Source organism: Haliotis asinina, chromosome 13 (genome assembly GCF_037392515.1).
Source record: "Haliotis asinina isolate JCU_RB_2024 chromosome 13, JCU_Hal_asi_v2, whole genome shotgun sequence".
NCBI lineage: Eukaryota > Metazoa > Mollusca > Gastropoda > Lepetellida > Haliotidae > Haliotis > Haliotis asinina.
In genome coordinates, this window is record NC_090292.1 from 4991240 (window position 1) to 5012408 (window position 21169).

A 21169-nucleotide genomic window follows, 5' to 3' on the forward strand; every position below is an offset into this window, starting at 1 on the left:
TTTTCTGCATAATTCCTCGCAACCTCAGAAAAATTGGAATCTGCTATTTTCTTGCTCGACGGCCCGCATCTGACTAAAGAAGCCATGGAAAGACAGAAAGAGAGGGAGAGAAAAAAAAGGAAAAACCAACCCCTCCCCCTTGATGAAAACAAACACGCCCCCCAGAAAAAAACCCCAAACAACAACAAAAAAAACCCCCAAACCCCCAAAAGCCAACAACAAAAAACAAAAACAGACAAAAATCCCCCAAAACAAAAAAAACAAAAATAGAAAAAGAAAACAAACAAGCAAACAAACAACAAACAAAAAACAACACCATAAATACAAAAAAAACCCAAAAACAAAGCCCAAACAAACAAAAAAAACAGCAAACAAACTATTAGTAAAAAACCCAATAAAACTGTAAAACTCTGCGGGAGACATTTTGTGTGTTTCACGAAAAACAAATTCGCGAGAATATTACCGTTATGATGCCATGATACACTGACAATCTGATGAAAAAGTGTTTAATTCAGGATTTTCATCTTTGTTTCAGTTACCATTCTCGATGTCTCCAGGGGATAATTTCCGATAAGTCTCCTTATTTTTATAACCACCCTTAGCAGTTTCTTTTTAATTACATCCCTTTGCAGTCTTCTCGCGGTAGCAAGTCAGCTAAAAACGAGCTTGCCAGTGTCAACAAAGGTAGCCGTCGCAGCTGCGAAGGTTTATCCGCAGTGCAACTCAGGTTTTAAGGAAATCGTACAAACAAATTGACATGTCCTAAACTTTTAAAAAATGTCGATGCAGGAACTCCTCCTACCTAATTCACAAAACCTGTGCATTGTTTGCTTTGCCAAGTTTTATCGGTTAGATAATTTAAAAAGCTAAATTACATTGTGATTGGTAAGCGCAACTTCTCAGTGTAGACACCTGATTGGATAAAAAGCGAGGCAAGGGAGGTAATAGATTCATTGGGCCGTAGATGCATACATGGTATAGTGGAGACTTATCGGAACGTATACCCTGGAGATATGGAGGATGTTCAGTTGCATGTGTAATAGGTGCCCTCTGGGGAGCAGCCAGTGACAGCTGAAGTACGGATTTAACTAGTCTGGAGAAATAACAACAGACTGCGTGGGACTTTGTGTTGTCTGATTTCGTTCATTATATGAATCTTTGTCGTGCATCCCTAACGCTTGTAATTCAGATTCTTGTTCTTATATTTGAATACAAACACATGGAAAACAACACCAAAATACTGACAGAAGAAGGGTTTATTCAAATTAAACAAACACATATCAACATAACATTTCTACTCATTCACACACCTACCTTACTTTCTAAAGTTCCACATTTTATCCTCCCTGTCTACCCTTTGAACTCCTAATCCCGATATACGCCTTCAGCTCCTAACGCTCAACTTATTCGTTCCTACTCTAATGGTCCCCTTCCCAACCTAGCATTAACTCATCATGTAACCCAAGTAACAAGGAGGGAGTCTTGATGACCTGTCGAGGGAAGGGTACCTGTACCGATCACCGCAACAAGACAACTGACACTGAAAGCCAGCCATGCGGTAAATTGACCTTTGACCGTGGAACGATGGGAATCGTCATGAAAAGCCCGTGCCGTTGGATCAGTTAAGACAATCGGCAAGTCACGTGTCACATACCTGCCCACCAGTATGGCCGCATAGGCCCTCATGATGTGGTACACGTATGTCAGACACTCGTTATCCTCCAAAACGAAGCAACTCCAAAAGGCTCCAGCATAAGTGAGATAATGGATACAAGGCTATCGGGTACAGATAAATCTATTACGGTAAATTTCCCTAAATTACTATACCGTGAACAATGACGTTATACCACTTCTACCACACATGCCCACGTATGACGTTGGCCATTACACATTTTATGCTATCACTTAAAGACATCATTGGACAGACAGACTGATTGGTATATATGTTGGTGTACGGTGAGTTTGGAAGATGGAAACGAATTTATCTTGACGAGCACTCTCACCAAATGATTGGGACTGAAAGAATAGAGACAATCAAACCCGCACCGGATTGTGTCTGTATTTGCGAACGTACAATGTTTTGGTTCATACCACTGCATTCAGCACAAAAAGTCCGGTCTAGCACCGTGCAGCGGTTCTAGACTGAATTAAAGTGTTTATGCAAATCATCCTAAACAGTAGCCGAAACAGCGATATCTTATATATGCGTTTCAAGTGTCACGTCACCTCGTAAAAACGTTCCCCCTAAGAAACGGTGCAATTCTAAACGTTGGGAATCCACACTGTCATTCATTGTCAAACATTCGTCTATTAAGGAACTCTCAAATAGCACATAACAGCGTAAACAACTGCTACTCTGTTAACACGAAACTTTCATCAACTCGGGGTCACTCGATGTTAGGTCAGCATGACCTGTATTGGGATATCTCGAAGACGACGTACACTCACATTAATTAGACTTGGAGAGGTTACTGTAGACTTGGGGATTGTTCATGGTACACTGCTACCCAAGTGGCATTTCTTGCCGTGACAGAGCGGACCCGTGAACAAGAGAGAAAGCCAGTCGTTTTGGGTTGCTAGCATCAAGAGAGGGCGAGTAGAAGATGGGAGAAAAGGAGGGGAAATTGTGCTAATTAATTCTGGATGGCTTGTCCCATGCGTTGTTTCTGAGAATCGCCAACTCGCTGATAAACAGAGAGTGACAATATGTATACACTCTTGTGAACACATTTTGAGCTGCTCTCGTTCAGCGACGGTATTGGTTTTTGGAGAGTATTGACTCCAACGAGAACACTACAATACTACATTTCCGCTAAATGGTCGTCATCTACTGTTTGTTTACAATGCAACCAAGGTAGATAACTCTTGACGATATGTTGTTACTTTGGACGCGTCTGGTCGAGGTTAACATAGAAAATTATCTTACCGCACACATAAATGTCGTTTTCTGATTGTCTGAGTGCTCGTCTGTTGCTTTTAATGTACTCCGCTGCCAGTAGCAACTCATTCGATACTTCGTTGTAGTTACTTTTTTTATCTTGAATAACATTAAAAGACGAATGATGCATGGAAATTACCGATGTTTTGCGAAAAGAAATCGATGGAAGGGAGATAACTCTAAATCTGTTTTTCTTATGCCTGTTCTAGCGATGGCTACGGAAACATTTGACTCTCTTTCCAATTAATAAATATGACAAACCGTTCAAATGTAGTCCGTGTGGGAGGGGAATTACATGGCTCAGGCAACATAAACAAACATCGAGGGTACCTCAACCCATGCTCCCCTCGTGGGCAGTGAACAACTTATGATATGCTTACGGCACGTAACTGGTTTTGACCAATGGGTAGCCGAGATTACTGTGCAAGTCGAGATAAATATATATGTCCAACAGTTCTCTTCCAAACTCACCGTACACCAACAAACACACATGGCCGTGATGTATAGCCAGAATCGTGATATTATACGAGCACTTCCGTATGTACTCAAATATGGTAAGCGGAACTTGTAACTTGCGTTTGCGTCATAAAACACTTCCTAAACCGCCATGTCGTCTGTTTGTGAAGATGATAATGGCGATGGGGTATTCTGTAGCAACAGCCACCCGCGAAGATCCGGGTTAGAATTGGTCTTCAGTAACCAGGACTCGAAGTTAGAGGAACCGGGTGGTCAGGCTAGCTGACGTGGGTGACAGTTATCGTATCCCAGATGCGTAGATTGCCGCCACACAGGTGCGGCGTTAACCCCAATCAACCAACCATCCACGACCAGGTACAAGTAATCCCAATGGCGGTATAAAGAAACGATAATACGCGGTTTGGCAGTCCTGTCTGATGAGCTGACACGATGACCAGGGAAGGTTAAAATGAAGTGTGTGCCAGCTCCCATTTGAGCGTTTATTGTGATCTGAGACGAGAATAAAATATAAAGCTTGCTCAGCTTTGTTTATCATTTGTTCAATATACTTGGCAAACTATAATAAAGTGACCCCAAAAAAATAAAAACAAGAAATGCGTAAATGTTAAAAATTTAATCATTCTGTATATACATATTCAAATGTAAACATTGTATGAAAATATGGATTTCTTATAAAAGTACAAAGACACAGCGTTATTCTTTGATAGAGACACTGTATGGAGAGTTGGTTGCCTCCCTTAGTCCTATCAGGATCCACTTACATGTAATCCGATGGTAGGATTATGTACCATGGTTAGTTCTCTTCATATATCTTGATGCACAAAAATGGGGAAAAAACCCAACCTCGTCATTTTCAGTAGAGTAGAATCAATATCAGTCAAAGCGACCTTCACCATGAGCGTACCATACAATAACAAAGCAAAATAATTTCAAACAAAAAATAAAAAAAAGAAAAGAAGGATAATTATCTTTCTTTAAGAAAGAATGATACTGGGAAATTTGGTTGCAAATAAGCAATGCAGCATTTAGCACGAAACTTCACTTGACGTAACGTAACTCGACTTCAACCTTATAAACCTATTTGTTAAAAACAAATAGTTCCCCGTCAGTCAAATCGGAATGCGTTTCGTTCTGTGAATGGAGCAAGCGACGTTTCAGTTCGAGACAGGTTGAAATATATGTACTCTCTAAAAATATTGCTCAAAACTGCGTAAAACCCAACTCACTCACTATTTCCTCGAGAAAAGCGCTTTGCAGATTTACAAAAATGACAAGTGTTTTATACAGTGGAAACCTGTTAATCCAGAATGTCGATCGGGAATCGTGGTCTATAGAAAGTCTGGAATACCGGGTTTCACAGTCGCAGTACACTAAGAATGCATTATAAAATATTGCACAGGAGTGGTATTGAAATGACATGTTCCATTCTATAAACAGCTCTCATGGCAGACCATCCTTCGTGGTCCAACACAGCACCATTCAAATACAGAGATATAGGCTACTATACAACAGGAAGCGGATCAGTATCCTACTAGCATCAGTAGTAGGAGTAGTAGCAGTAGCAGGGGTAGTAGTAATTGTAGTAATAGCGGTATCAGTACAGGTAGTAGTAATAGCGGTATCAGTACATGCAGTAGTAATAGCGGTATCAGCACAGGTAGTAGTAATAGCAGTATCAGTACAGGTAGTAGTAATAGCGGTATCAGTACAGGCAGTAGTAATAGCGGTATCAGTACAGGCAGTAGTAATAGCGGTATCAGTACAGGTAGTAGTAATAGCGGTATCAGTACAGGTAGTAATAATAGCGGTATCAGTACAGGCAGTAGTAATAGCGGTATCAGTACAGGCAGTAGTAATAGCGGTATCAGTACAGGTAGTAGTAATAGCGGTATCAGTACAGGTAGTAATAATAGCGGTATCAGTACAGGCAGTAGTAATAGCGGTATCAGTACAGGTAGTAGTAATAGCGGTATCAGTACAGGCAGTAGTAATAGCGGTATCAGCACAGGCAGTAGTAATAGCGGTATCAGTACATGCAGTAGTAATAGCTGTGTCAGTACAGGTAGTAGTAATAGCGGTATCAGTACAGGTAGTAGTAACAGCGGTATCAGTACAGGTAGTAGTAATAGCGGTATCAGTACAGGTAGTAGTAACAGCGGTATCAGTACATGCAGTAGTAACAGCGGTATCAGTACAGGTAGTAGTAACAGCGGTATCAGTACAGGTAGTAGTAATAGCGGTATCAGTAGAGGTAGTAGTAATAGCGGTATCAGTACAGGTAGTAGTAATAGCGGCAGTGGTAGTGCTAGTAATAGCAGCGGTAATAGTAGCAGAGAAAGTTATAGTTTCACTAGAAGTAGCAGTAGTAGTAGTAGTAGTAGTAGTAGTGGTAGCAGAAGCAGTAGTAGTGGTAGTAGTAGCAGCAGCAGTGGTGGTGTATATCTATTATGCACGTTCCATACAATGAATCATGGTCAAACCACATCCGTGCATCAAGCTATGAAAATGTGTTCAATAGAACTGTTAGAAAGGTATTCTAGGACCTGTGAACAATTCTAGAGTCTTATACTGTCTGAATGGCATGCTTGAAGACGGTGTATGATTACCTACACGTATATTGCACAATAAAGCAGTTGATCACCATAAAGACTTGTCATTCCAGTGTGCTAAAAGGGTAGAATAAACATACTATGATAGTGAGTGTATGATAATTGTGTGAACATATATGAGCAATCTGTCAGCTGGATGTCGGGTACTAGATGGTCATGGATGAAACTGCCAGCTTGTATCATTACACCAGATCTGAAATTGGGCGTCATGGATTGTTGCTTATCGTGCACAGGTTTTGTTGTATAGCATCTACTTGGCTGGATGTGGCGCTGAACACGTGACACAAATCTGAATATACGCTCACTCATTCACTCACTAACACACTCAATCACTGATAGAGACAGACAGACAGGTAGATAGCCACATAAACAGACAGACTATTCATAAATGAAATATTACTCAATACATTTAGCACTGGCAAAGTTAAGAAGGGTTTTGGGCAATGTACTAATCAGTCCACAACGAAGACATGTGACTGGAACACGGTGTAGGACTGGTTGAAGCCACGATGATGTCGCTATTCCAGTATGTGAAGGACGTCTGTGTTGTTCCAAGCCTTGACGTGACTGGAGTAGTGTCACGGTAGCGTTCAGCCAAAGTGACTAGTATATCACAGCAAGCTTCCAGCAGAATGAGATTATGTTCGTAGCAAGAGTTTGGCAATTACATAACTGTACACGGAAGAGGAAGACTTTAGTACAACAGAGTTACGTCTCGGAGGACGATTAGAAGTTCTCCTTGCAGAAGCCGAAGCCGAAGGACTCACAATGCTGTTTTATTGTCTTCCCCAGCATCGGGTTACCGCAGAAAAACACTTTCACATTCCCCTTTTTCTCTGCAGCGATCTTGGTGAAAAGCTGAAACATTCAAGTGCAAGTATTTCATACATTTTGTTAACAAGGTCCGTCGATTGTCCTGATCCCTTAATAGCTCCAAATCATATTCGCTAAAAGTATGGCGGAGTCCCCCATGTTATTACCGCAGGGCTTTGAATTAGTATAACATAGGTAAGTGAGTGAGTTTAGTTTTACGTCCCACACAGCAATATTCCTGCTATATGGTGGCGGTCTGTACATAATCTTGCCTGGACCAGGTAATCCAGAGGTCAAAAGCATGAGCATCTATCTACACATGTGGGGTACCCATGTTTCAGTGCTTGACAACCCGATCCCGTTAGTCTCAATAAGCATGGGTTACTGAAGATCAGTTCTCAATATCACATGTGGTGGCTACCATGCGTTTAGTAATTAGTGGGGGTGTCCTTGTGAACCGGTGACACCAGGTGCACACATAATCAAAAACAAGTCAGCTGTTCATCTGTGATAAATACAGGTATGGGTCACATGTCTAATCGGGCTTGTAACTCTCGCGAGGAGTGCCTCCCAGCTCAGTCTCGATATGCGAGAAGGGACCCACCTTACTTCCAGTACCAGATTTCCGGTGACAAACGCATGTTAATCAGCCACTTCCGGTTTCAACTTGCGCGACGGTAAAACATGACTTTGCTCGACAGGAACAAATGCACAATCATGCTTACCTGTCACAGCTGTTCACAGTCGTAATAAAATTTAGTTGGCTGATTTGGGGATGGTTAGATGGGAAATTTGCTATTTCTGCAAGGATTCTTATTGTCAACGATGAGATCATTCGAAAAAATATGAAACGTTGTTTGTGTCACCGGAAGTACTAAGGTCACGGGAAGTGCCATCAACTACTCACAGGCCCTATCGCATTTCTGACTGACAGAAAGGTCGTCAAACACTTTTTAAAACGTGTTGATTTTAGCAAAGCTTTGAATGTCACCAAACATATTTCAGTCTAGAGTAAAGGCTTCTTTGGTGTATTCGTGAAAAAGGTATGCAAAAGTTCGGCAATGGAGACTGAATATTCTTCGACACATAAGTTAACATTTGAAAAGTTGAACTCTTAATTACTTGATAATAATTTGTACTTTTCCCGTAACTTGTACCCGAAACTAATTTGCGTGAATGTAAAGTAACTCTGATTATTGTAACAGACACAACACGATAGTTACTGGTAAAAGGAGAGGATTTTCAGTGGTCGGAACGTTGAAAGAAAAGGGCCTGAGCAGCAGTGCGTTAAATATCTGAATTGGTTACTTATGGATGCAGTCAAGTCATCTAACATCTCACTACCTTCTTGAAATCTGGCCTGCCTGGCTGTGTGCGTGTCTTCAGCCCCGTCAATAGGTCCTTGTCTTGTTTCTTATGGATGAGGTCCAGGGCCATCTGTAAACCGATTCCTTTCAGGTCGGTCTTGTTAAGTGCTGCCGTCATGTACATGTGCATCTCGATGAAGTTGCCCAGTCCACCTTCCATAGTCTGTTCCATCTCTAACTGAGTGAGGAGACTGACGAACCACTCGAAGGCCTTCTGGTCACGGTTGATCCAGATGAAGTCGACCTTGAAGAACAGAAAACAAAAGTGTTTTGTAATCATTCATAGTCATGCGAGAGGAAACCAGCTTCAAACTGGTGATTGAAAGCATGAACAACGACTGGGGCTGTCATACATCCGTTACAGAACTTGCCCATGCAAACTGCATATATAAACTGCTTATGTAAGGATGTACATGTTTGAAACATGTCAGAGCTATCCGGTGTGTTGTCGTAGCCCGTGTGAAGCAATGCTCACCGTAGCCGTGACATTCATGTACAGTATAATCACCCTTTAATCAGTATTGGAAAATGTCAGGATGAAAACATGCGCAATCTGTAAACGCACTTTGACTAAGTCGGTGGATCGAATCTGCGACCAGTTGATATAGGAGCGAGCACTCTCTCCATAACGCCACAGAGGCCTGGATTTGAAAGCCAGGCAACCATAGTTTGCCCACTGTAACATGGCCATAACCCGTGAAGATCCGATAAGTACTGGTCTTCAGCAATCCAAGGTCAAAATAGTTCTTGATCTGTTAAGACCGTTTGTTCCCTGAGATTTTCACCCTTTTGAACGATGATTCTTTCACGAATACCCACCGTTATCGTTATCTTAAATCAACGCCTATCAATACGGAATCTTAGCAGCACATGTTCCAGGTGATACTGACCTTCTTGAGGTTCATGACATGCTGGGGAACGTCATCATACCAGGCGTGGGTGCAATTTGGGCAGCATCTCTTGTAGGCCTTGAACCTGTACATGATGCTCTGCAGGATGGAGGCGTAGGGGGTCACGCCTATACCAGAACCAATCAAAACAGCGTGCTCTGTATCAAATATATCTCTTGAGGACGTACCGTATGGCCCGTCTATGTAGCACTGAAAGAGAGAAACAAAATGTTATTGGATGCACAGGGGTTCGAATATCTGTTTGGAAAATCATTTTAAAAAATAAAGATCTAGGTTTTTGCAGTCGTATATTGTTTTGTATGATATGATTAACATATATTTCATATTTGTGCAAAATCGGAAGATTTGAAGAAATAAAGAAATCAATATTTTAGAAGTGCACTCATTACATTCAACAACAGGTAAGGACTTTCTGTTTAAATTTGCGTTTACGGAACAGTAAAACTCACCGGGACGTTGACAACTTTATGGGTCTCAGCTTTTCTTTTGTAGGTTGATTTTCGTGACTGGTTAAAAATATATAAAAGTAACAATTACCATCACTATACATATATAAGCACTAAAATTAATATCAGTAGTGTTAGTGTTGGTGTGTTGGTATATTAATACATCTATATACCAACCCGTGAAGAGCCGAGTTGGCTTTCATTAGTGGGTATGAGCGAGTTTAGTTTTACGTCGCACTCAGCAATATTCCATCTATATGCCGAAGGTCTGTAAATATTCTTGTCTTGTGATCAGTCTTGACGATCCAGTGATCAGAAACATGTACCTCCATCTTCGGAAATGGGATACAATGACATGTGTGAACCAATTGCAAGTCAGCGAGCCTGACCACCCGATTTCAGTGATCAGTTTTTATCATGGGTTAGTGAAGATCAATTCTAAACCATATCTTCACGGGTTGGTCTTCAATAACCCGTGCTTGTCGAAAGAACATGCTTGTAGAACAAATCTAGAATCATTAAGAGGGACGTACTGGATCTACCCCTAGTAAACAGGTCTCCTGGTGTGTTCAAGGGACGCAATTCATACGACTGCAGAGGAACACTCAGACTAGTTAACTGATTGTCTCCCCTGCTGATATGCACACGATCCACCAGTTAAGGAAAATATTGTATACACGAGCAACAATGTTTTATTTGCAATTATTTTGGAAATATTTCTTCCATCTTCTTGGCAACTGATATTTGTATCAACGCACCTTGAAAGACTTCTTAGATTTTCTTGACCTGGCAAAATCTGTAATGAGCTGAACGGACCGGATACTAACGGAAGTGTCTAGGGGGCGGTGGGCGTCAGATGTCGCCTGAAAACCTGAATTATCATGGAGAGAAATTGAAATACGTTCTGAAAAGGTATGCTAACATAACTTTCGTCCTGAAGTCAGATTGACGACGCAACCAAGTATACAGTGTTATACAGCCATTTATACAGTATTAGTAAGTGCTGGCCTCAATGTTATAAATTCCACCCATCGACTTCAGTCAACTGTTTTTGAATTTGCAACATATTCCATACTGTTTAAAGGCACTGTTTACACATGAACTGGTGTATTGAAAACCAAATTTGAAACGTTCAAAGGCTTGTTGTCATGAGTTCAATAAATGATGAAACACTGTGGAAAATGGCGAAAACTTAAGGAAACATTACACCAACACACAACTGTTCATAATGCTTGCACATGCTTCTCAACAAATTCAGACATGATCCTCGTGCATTTCATCTGCATTAGCTTTGCAGTTGTTCATAAGATTTTGTACTTCATAATTTTTTATGTGTAGTATATATTCAGAACCTACACATCAGGCCATATCGTACGCTTCGACCATATAGACAGCCGTACGCAAAACACATTGCAATCTTACAGACACCAAATGTGTGACGTTACCAGAGGAGGGTATTAATAGATATTACACCATGTACAAATCTTCTTTTGAATTAAAATTCAACTTATTTACCTTTATTTACATGCGCACGTGGTTTCAACAATTTCTTTGCCTCGTATTTGTTGAAATATTCATACAGCGTCTTTGTCCAATGTCCGGCTGACCGGACGTGCAGCCACAGTCGATCTGAGGGAAACGGATGGACGGGTAATATAAATCGGGTGTGTGGTTTTGTGCATAGAATCAGGTGAAATTGATATATCGGCGTTATAGAAATGTTTGTATGTATGTAGGTATGTACGAGGGTTGGCTGAAAAGTTCTCAGCCTGAGTGGTTTTTCCCCACCAGGTAGAGACAGGTGTTTCTCACCAATGAGGACAATCATTTAGTGAATCATAGACACAAGAACTACAAACGTACTAATAGTTTTATCTCAACTACAGCTCTTTTGGTAAACCTACCCTCTGAAATCATCAGAAATGGACAAAACCGAATACAGGACAGTCATCAAGAATTTGCAAAAGAAAGGGATGTCCCCAACACAGATACATGCTGACATGGTCTCCACTCTAGGGGATGATGCTCCTTCATTTTCCACAGTAAAGAAGTGGGCTGCAGAATTTAAGCGTGGCAGACAAAGCCTTGATGATGACCCACGCTCAGGAAGGCCTTCAACAGCAACCACTCCAGAAAACATCACGCGAGTGCTCGATATGTTGATGGATGATCGACGATTGACTACTCGACATATTGCTAGTATAGTGGGCATCTCTCATGAGAGGGCTGAGCATATTATCACCAACGAATTAGGAATGACTAAAGTTTCTGCAAGATGGGTGCCAAAGCTCTTGACAGCAGAACAGAAATGTGTCAGGTTCCCTTGACAATTTGCGTCGTTTTGAAGCAGATCCCGATGATTTTGTGGCACGATTTGTAACCATGGATGAGACCTGGAGACATCACTTTCAACCAGAAACAAAACTACAGTCAAAACAGTGGAAGCATCCTGATTCACCAGCTCCGAAGAAAGCCAAGTCTGTTCCTTCAGCTGGAAAGGTGATGGCATCAGTCTTTTGGGATTCCAGGGGTATTCTGCTCATTGATTATCTTGAAAAAGGTCAAACTATCAACGGCAGATACTATGCTGATCTACTGAACCAGTTGCGAGAAGCAATCAAAGCCAAACGACGAGGGATGATCGCTAAAGGTGTCCTCTTCCACCAAGACAATGAGCCTGTTCACAAATCGGTGGTGGCCATGTCAACAATCCGCGATTGTGGCTTTGAACTCATTGACCATCCTCCTTATTCACCTGATTTGGCTCCTTCTGACTTCCACCTGTTCCCCAAAATGAACAAGGAACTCGCCGGTCGCCATTTTGCAAGTAATGATGACGTCATTTCCGCTGTGACTGATTTTTGTAGGGTAGCTGAAGAAGATTTCTTCCTGACCGGGATTCGGGCCTTGCAGCAACGCTGGCAAAAGTGTGTGAACTTGGAAGGGGACTATGTAGAAAAATAAACTACAAACGTGGACTTTGTAACGTTTTTTCACGGTGAGGCTTAGAACGTTTCAGCCAACCCTCGTATACTATCTGAAAATAGCCGAAAATATTATTGTACTATTAAATAATTGTAGTCTATATCAGTCACATCGGCTCGACTTTGAGCCAAAGGTCTGGCCTGAAACGTATTGTAAGCCTGGCAGAGATTTATGCCGTTTGAAGCAAAATTCCAGCAATAGCACAGCAGGGAAGTCACAAACAGACTTTATTGTAGGAATAGCAAACCTGGGTTTTCAGTTGGAAGAGTGAACGCTTTAACCGATAGGCTACCTCACTGTACCAAAGCTAAGTAAACGCATATTTTAAGCCCTGTACCTTCCAACTCCGGAGCGCTGCTGATGGTGAATGGGTGCCACTCTGAGCTGGCGATGTCAGGTATCTGGATGAAGAGATAGTCCCCTGGCTGGAACCTCATGTTAGGTGGCTTGGAGATAACAAGGTGCGTCACCTGGTGGAGAAAACGGGAACTATCACACTGGTCCAGGTTACAAATCCATTACAAACACTATTTTCTTAACCTTAATGAAAATAGACGCAAACTGGAATTGATTGGTTTGGGTTATTGTGCGGGATGTATTCAAGAGAATATCTGAGAATATGATATTTGTCTGTGCAAGCAACAGCCTAAACCCTAACCTGTATATGTGTAGTAATGATGTGTTCACCGAGGCCATTTATTACGGCCACCCGTGAAGGTCCGGGGTAGAATAGGCCTTCAGCAACCCATGCTTGCCATAAAAGGGCGACTCTGATTGTCGTAATAGGTGACTAACAGGAACGGGTGGTCAGACTAGCTGTCTTGGTTGACGTGGGTATCCTAATTGCTCAGATCTGAAATGAGCTTTACACACTGTACACATGTGTGGAATCGAACCCGCGTCTTAAGCGTGACGCCTTTATCACGAAGCTACTACCCAAGTGCCACTTGGCACTGCATGTAACCGAGAGGATGGTGACATATCGCTTGGATATCAACTTTACCACCTGCCACTCAATGTTCCCGTATCCATAAAATAATCGTGAATCCCCACTGCTTCGCAATGCAATGATATCGAATTTGATTATCAAAGGTTGATAGTAAAATAGACGCACGCCGAATTTTATGTGACAATAAAATACAAAATTTTAAACGTGTTGTGCTCAGATGTGAAGAGTGAGCGAGTTTGGTTGGACGCCGCTTTTAACTCTATTCCACCAATATCACAGCGAGGGACACCTGAAATGGGCTTCAGAGATTCTACCCAATTGGGAGAATCGAACCTAGGTCTTCGGCGTGACCAGATTATAACCACTAGACTGCACCATTGTGCCCCAGCAATTGTGCTAGCAATATACTAGCTATATATCTATGTCGCTATGTCGGCGGTTTGTAAATAATAGAGTCTGGACCAGACAATCCAGTGATCAACAACATGAGTATCGATCTGCGTAACTGGGAACCGGTGACTTGTGTCAACCAAGTCAGTGAGCCTGACCACCCGATCCCGTTAGTCGCTTCTTACGACAAGAATGGTCGCCTTTTATGGCAAGCATGGGTTGGTGAAGGCCTATTCCACCCCGGACCTTCACGGGTTTGGTTGAGTGAGTGACTGAGAGAGTAAGTGAGTGAGTGAGTGGATTAAACAATTGATTGCATTTTAGGGCAAGCATGGGTTGCTGAAGGCCTATTCTATACCGGGACAAGGTCGCATATCTTCGAAGAAGGAAAGAAACGGATGGGTAGCATAATGGTTAAAGCGTTCGCTTTGTATGTGCTTGACTGTTTCTACATTAGCGACAATCGTATAGATGGAACATTTTTATAGATGAATTTGTGACTACGACAGAAGAAGCAAACGGAATTACAACTGCCACATTGCCACACGCGTGTATTTCTGGTGACTCCCCTTGGTGTAAAGTGTCACACCTACTACCGGTAGTCGGGCAGAATAACACATTAAATGTATTATTACATCATACTGTATTGTTATATCTTGTAATTCACTCTTTTACCACCTTACATATACTGTATTGTTATATCTTGTAATTCACTCTTATACCACCTTACATCATACTGTATTGTTATATCTTGTAATTCACTCTTATACCACCTTACATCATACTGTATTGTTATATCTTGTAATTCACTCTTATACCACCTTACATATACTGTATTGTTATATCTTGTAATTCACTCTTATACCACCTTACATCATACTGTATTGTTATATCTTGTAATTCACTCTTATACCACCTCTGGATATGAATATGATGCGCGAGATCCCTACAGACTTACCTCCGATGGCAGCAGGTTCACCTCTAAGATGAAGCTGTTTCCGTATCTCACTTTCTTGATCAGTTTGGAGCGGAACAGTTTCTCCAAAAGGAACATCAACCCAGGGACGATGAACCACATCCAGAAATATCGCCCGTGCAGGATCAGGAGCACCCAAAAGGGAACATACAGCATGTGAGTCCAGTAGAACACCTGAGAACAGTAGCGCATAACGTGTGTGTGGCGTAGAACAAGTGGGAACAATAGCATAGACTGTGTGTGCTCAGTAGAACATCTGGGAACAGCAGCAGAGCATGTGCATGCCCAGGAGACCACCTGGGAACAGTATTGTAGAACATGTGTCTGGTAGAACAGTTGGAACAGTATCATATAACGTGTAGGTCTGGTAGAACATCCAATAGCAGTAGCAGAGAACAATAGCATGGTACGTATGTGTCCAGTAGAACACCTGACAACTGTAGCCTTTATCGCCCCAAACTGGCTCCCACAGTAGATATCGCTTGTGTGAGGTCAAATGATATCTACAAGCGATATCTTCAATGTAGGTATCACAACACGTGAACTGTCGTAATACTATTAAATCATCAGTTAATTACCTCTCCATGCTTTGACATCACTAACAACACAGCTGACAATGTTATGACGTTGCAAAGTTGATGACATCACAATACTATGACGTTATAAAGGTAAAGACGTCACAATGCTGTGACGTCACTGAGATCACTTCTGAAGACTAATGGCAGTTGTGTGTGCGGACAAATTGATTCATTTACTGATAACTGAAAAGATTTGATGAAATATGTTAACACCTGATTAAAGTAAAGTCATCCTCGGCAAGCCTCAGATATTTGTAATTTGGTATAGTGCGTCTAGTTTCAGTAGAGCATCCAGAAGCAATGAGATAAAGAAGACAGGCGCAAGCAACAGACATTGCATATACACATATTGCGTTATAACTATGTATATGTACCTCAAAGCATCCACTCCTCCTGACGAAAGGCATGGAACAGATGAACATGACGACGAAGACGATGACGAGCAGAACACCAGACAGGGGAGCGAAGCCGGCCACCCAGCCGATGTTGGCCTGTGTGGTGAAGATGAAGGCAGGAACGGTCAGGTTGAACTGACTCTCGGCTACCAAGACTGCAACAACGATGGGAACATATGCGATGACGACAACCATGACGCAGCACAATAGTACAGTAAAGCGTCACAGCAGGGCTAACGCCCAATATTGCATGGCCTATGCCTAGTTTGGCATAGTGGTACTGCACTGTTAACCAAAAGGTAACTAAAGCGTCAGCGTGTAGTGAAGCATTACTACACGGTTAATACCTATTGCATACCGTACCCCAAAAGCATATAGTACACTTACTTGCGTTTCCGATATGCATTGCAGTATGCAGAATAGTAAACACCATTATCAAGATGCCTGTCAACTTGTGGAACATAATATGTTGGTCCAGCGGAAGCACGTGACTAACAGGTGTCGCGCGCAGCCAGGTAATGCACTTCCGCAGCATGAGGACAACTATGAAGGTGCAGTCGAAGTTGAGACAGAGGCCGCATCCTCTGGCCACAATGATGCACCAGTTGGATGTGCGGTAGTTCCAGCAGCCCACAGCAAACAGGATGCAGTTGAGGAGCAACAGGCCGGCGAAGAAAGCTATTTTCCGGAGGTTGTTGAAGAAGTAGGCTTTAGTGAGGTACCGACTGCCTTTCTTCTTGACTTTCGTGGGAGGTTTAAGCCATTGTTCAATGCTGAAATGCAAACGAAACATTAATTAGCACATTTCCCTATAAACACACACACGTGTGGACGATTAGGATCCAAACTTTAATCAAACAGAATCAGACGCATGCTCAAATTACATAAATATAGCGCAGGCAATACAGATATTGATCCAGTGCAAAATCAAGAGTGGACCAATCTCATTCCATCTGATCCGGCTTGAAAACTTTCGAGAGATGTTCTACAGCTCACCCCACACAAAGATTATCTTTCACTCCGGGGTTTTTCTGTATCACTGCCGATAACTCGTCAATGGTGATCTGCCCACTGTTGTCTACATCGGCGTCCTCAAACAATGCCTGAGTCAGCATGTCCAGTTCCTCCTCCCCCAGCTTCACCGAGCTCTCCACCATACACGACCGTAACGCCGTCCGTAACTCCTCGATGTCGATATAACCGTCACCTTGAAAGAACAACAGTATATACGTTATGTGGATATAACCGTCACTTTGAAGGAAGAACAGTATATTATACGTTATGTGGATCTAACCGTCACCTTGAAGGAAGTACAATATATACTTCCTGTGAATATAACGGTCACCTTGAATAAGTGGATCTAACCGTCACCTTGAAGGAAGTACCGTATATACTTCCTCTGCATATAACGGTCACCTTGAATAAGTGGATCTAACCGTCACCTTGAAGGAAGAACAGTCTATTATACTTCCTGTGAATATAACGGTCACCTTGAATAAGTGGATCTAACCGTCACCTTGAAGGAAGTACAGTATATACTTCCTATGAATATAACGGTCACCTTGAATAAGTGGATCTAACCGTCACCTTGAAGGAAGAACAGTCTATTATACTTCCTGTGAATATAACCGTCACCTTGAATAAGTGGATCTAAGCGTCACCTACAGTATATACTTCCTATGAATATAACGGTTACCTTGAAAAAGTGGATCTAACCGTCACCTTGTAGGAAGAACAGTCTATCATACTTCCTGTGAATATAACCGTCACCTTGAATAAGTGGATCTAACCGTCACCTTGAAGGAAGAACAGTGTATTATACTTCCTATGAATATAACGGTCACCTTGAATAAGTGGATCTAACCGTCACCTTGTAGGAAGAACAGTGTATTATACTTCCTGTGAATATAACGGTCACCTTGAATAAGTGGATCTAACCGTCACCTTGAAGGAAGAACAGTCTATTATACTTCCTGTGAATATAACCGTCACCTTGAATAAGTGGATCTAACCGTCACCTTGAAGGAAGAACAGTCTATTATACTTCCTGTGAATATAACGGTCACCTTGAATAAGTGGATCTAACCGTCACCTTGTAGGAAGAACAGTCTATTATACTTCCTGTGAATATAACGGTCACCTTGAATAAGTGGATCTAACCGTCACCTTGTAGGAAGAACAGTCTATTATACTTCCTGTGAATATAACCGTCACCTTGAATAAGTGGATCTAACCGTCACCTTGAAGGAAGTACAGTATATACTTCCTATGAATATAACGGTCACCTTGAATAAGTGGATCTAACCGTCACCTTGAAGGAAAAACAGTGTATTATACTTCCTGTGAATATAACGGTCACCTTGAATAAGTGGATCTAAGCGTCACCTTGTAGGAAGTACAGTATATACTTCCTATGAATATAACGGTCACCTTGAAAAAGTGGATCTAACCGTCACCTTGAAGGAAGAACAGTCTATTATACTTCCCGTGAATATAACGGTCACCTTGAATAAGTGGATCTAACCGTCACCTTGAAGGAAGAACAGTCTATTATACTTCCTGTGAATATAACGGTCACCTTGAATAAGTGGATCTAACCGTCACCTTGAAGGAACAATAGCGTATACGTTGTGTGGATATACACGACCCCTTGAAGGAAGAGCAGTGTATACATTATGTAGATATAACTGTCACACTGAAGGATGAAATATATCTTGTACCACTGCACCAATCAACTATCAATCTGATCGACACAGCCTGAGCACCCTGCGACATAGGAATAACGTCATTTTGGTAGTTCACTGGCACTGTAATAGATAATTAGGGGATCTCATCCAAGAGTTATCAAATTTATCAACACAAGACAAGCGACATGGAAAACAATTTTATTAGGTCAAAGACCAATACAATTCTGCTCGGTTTGATTAAAATTACAAATATGAGAGGCCTGTCGACGATATTTTTACTTTAATCAACACATGGTAATATATGTGATATTAGAAGACTGGAGGGTGAGATTTCATTTATCGTATCCATTTACCCAGTCTGGTGCTCATGATGTCAGTCCCTAGGTTGCCAAACACCAATCATACAATTAGGTGTATCTGGTTTTATTGTCTGGAATATGTTTTTCATAGCAGGCTTATCACATGGGGGCAGTCAGAGGTTGGTTCAAATGTACCGAGTTAAGCGGCGTCATACCGAATCATAAACCGTCATACCAAGGTAACATGTGTATCTGTTTGGTTCTGAGGGATGAAGGGACAACACAGATTGGCCCGTGGTATACTGTACATATGCCTCAGTGCTTAATCCCGAACCCCCAACCCCCATGTCAAACTACAGTACAGTATGCTAAACCTACACAAGCACACACACACGTAAGCCCCCACTCCCCCACCCCCACCCCCCCATCCCACACACCACACAAGGACGCGAACACACACGCATGCACACACACGAACACGCACGCGAACGCACATGCATGCACACACAGGAATCAGAACACACACACACACGCACACACGCATGCACAGCACACACGCACCCGGACACACACGCACGCTTGGCAAGCAACAACACACACACACTAACATACACATACACACACACATACACAACAACCAGTCTCGCCTGCATGTCGCCAAACATTCACATCAAATAGTGTTCATGTCTGAATAGGTCTGCCTTAAGTCTCCCACGTCGAACTCCGCTAAAGTGTATTTAAAAAGTATTGACATTATTTTTTAGACGTGTCCTCGTACATTCAATGCTAGTCCAATGACCCCAAAGACACCCTCTGTACACAAATAGGTACAACTGTAAAGCTGGTCCTGCGTGGGAGTCAGGCAGGTGAATCACAAGCTAAGAGTCAGATTGTGTGCGAGTCACGCAAATACCTGTTTGCGTTGAGTCAGCGAATGAGTTGTTCATCAAACTTTCAAACAAGTGTATGAACGACTTGTAGAAGTGACACGCATAAAAACAACAACTGAATGCGAAAACACCAACTAGGAAACAGATAACTGTATAGTACTAGTGAAACAACAACAGAGGTAAGATACAGTGCTCTGTTTTGGCAAACAAACTGTATTGCATTATGTTGCGATTCAGGTACCCGTATTTTGATACATATTGCGAGTTAAGTGGCTGACAGTTAGCGACACTAATTGCACATACCCACCCTATGTTCTACGTTGTAAGTCCCTAGTTTTCATATATGTTATGGTTCAGTCGTCTCAGAGGTCTCAAAATTAGGTTGCATAGTCAGGGATTCGAGTTTGAAAAGCGAATGAAACATCTGTTATGAATGAAAATCTGTGCAGGCATTAATTAAAACCATAAAAATAATCACAAAAACTTCAAAGATGCTTTTGCCCGATACACCGGTCCTCAAAAAAAAAAAAAAAAAAAAAAAAAAAAAATTACAATGCGTCTTGCGTGAACAGCGCATTGCGGTATACCGGTAATACCGTGCAGCCCTAGTAAGATAACCAGAACCGAAGTCAGTTTTACACCATAAAGAAGTTAATTGGTGCTTTTTAATTCACATACGTAGGAGTAAAAATATATTCTGAAAAAGTCGTGTTGCTCACAATAAAGAACTGACATCCATACCACCTTGCTTTAAACACTTTCGAATGTGAGAAATCTTTGATGAATATTGATAACTTGTGGTACGGAAAAGCGTATTATATAATTTCGAAGTTGTTTTCGAATAAAGCACGCAAGAGTCTACCCCGAAGCGTCACGTTTCTCATGTCGCACGGGGTGATATCATACATTTCCCGATGTGAATGAATAATATGACCCATATGTCACATGGCCTTGAAACTCAATAAGTATCTCTCGAAAGCGTGTTGTCACATCTTTCAGATTATTGCAAAATAGTCGTGACAGTCTATAATGCAATGATATAAAAACTAATATCTTAAGTACACAGAATCACCAACGACAAGCGTCGGGTTTTACCTACTAGACCTGAACAACTTTCTGTAAATACACGTCTAACTCAACATCATGTGCTCAGACTTTGGGGCTTGTTATTGTTGACACGGTCCATAGAACCCATGTTCCCGAACATACTTGGACAAAGGACACGTGACACGCGACTGTCTGATGTGTCAGTGTTTGATCACATGTTGACACAAACGTACATCCAACTTGTCTCATCATTACATCCATCAGCGTTGGCTTGGTATAATTTGAAGCAGGCTTTACGCAATGAACATGAACGCTCACTTTTATGAGGTTTCATTTCTTTTTCGAAATTTTCGTTTCTTTAGCTGTTTAGTATATCACGTGCGAAAAAAAGGCGAAAACACATCGGATATGT

General features: G+C 41.8%; 1 protein-coding gene across 2 annotated transcripts in view; it reads right to left on the reverse strand.

Annotated features, from left to right (window-relative positions):
- Positions 1 to 5545: 5545 nt before the first annotated feature.
- The window catches only part of LOC137259879 (NADPH oxidase 5-like), a 32636-nt gene continuing 17012 nt past the window's right edge, over positions 5546 to 21169 (reverse strand). For both annotated transcript variants that reach the window (XM_067797513.1, XM_067797512.1), the window contains 11 exons: positions 16831 to 17041; positions 16222 to 16607; positions 15814 to 15989; positions 14844 to 15035; positions 12884 to 13016; positions 11077 to 11190; positions 10320 to 10432; positions 9565 to 9621; positions 9095 to 9304; positions 8182 to 8448; positions 5546 to 6882 (listed from right to left, as the gene is read on the reverse strand). In XM_067797513.1, coding sequence (XP_067653614.1) covers positions 6751 to 6882; positions 8182 to 8448; positions 9095 to 9304; positions 9565 to 9621; positions 10320 to 10432; positions 11077 to 11190; positions 12884 to 13016; positions 14844 to 15035; positions 15814 to 15989; positions 16222 to 16607; positions 16831 to 17041 — 1991 coding nt within the window. In that variant the 3' untranslated portion in view covers positions 5546 to 6750. The remainder of the gene's footprint in view (positions 6883 to 8181; positions 8449 to 9094; positions 9305 to 9564; positions 9622 to 10319; positions 10433 to 11076; positions 11191 to 12883; positions 13017 to 14843; positions 15036 to 15813; positions 15990 to 16221; positions 16608 to 16830; positions 17042 to 21169) is intronic.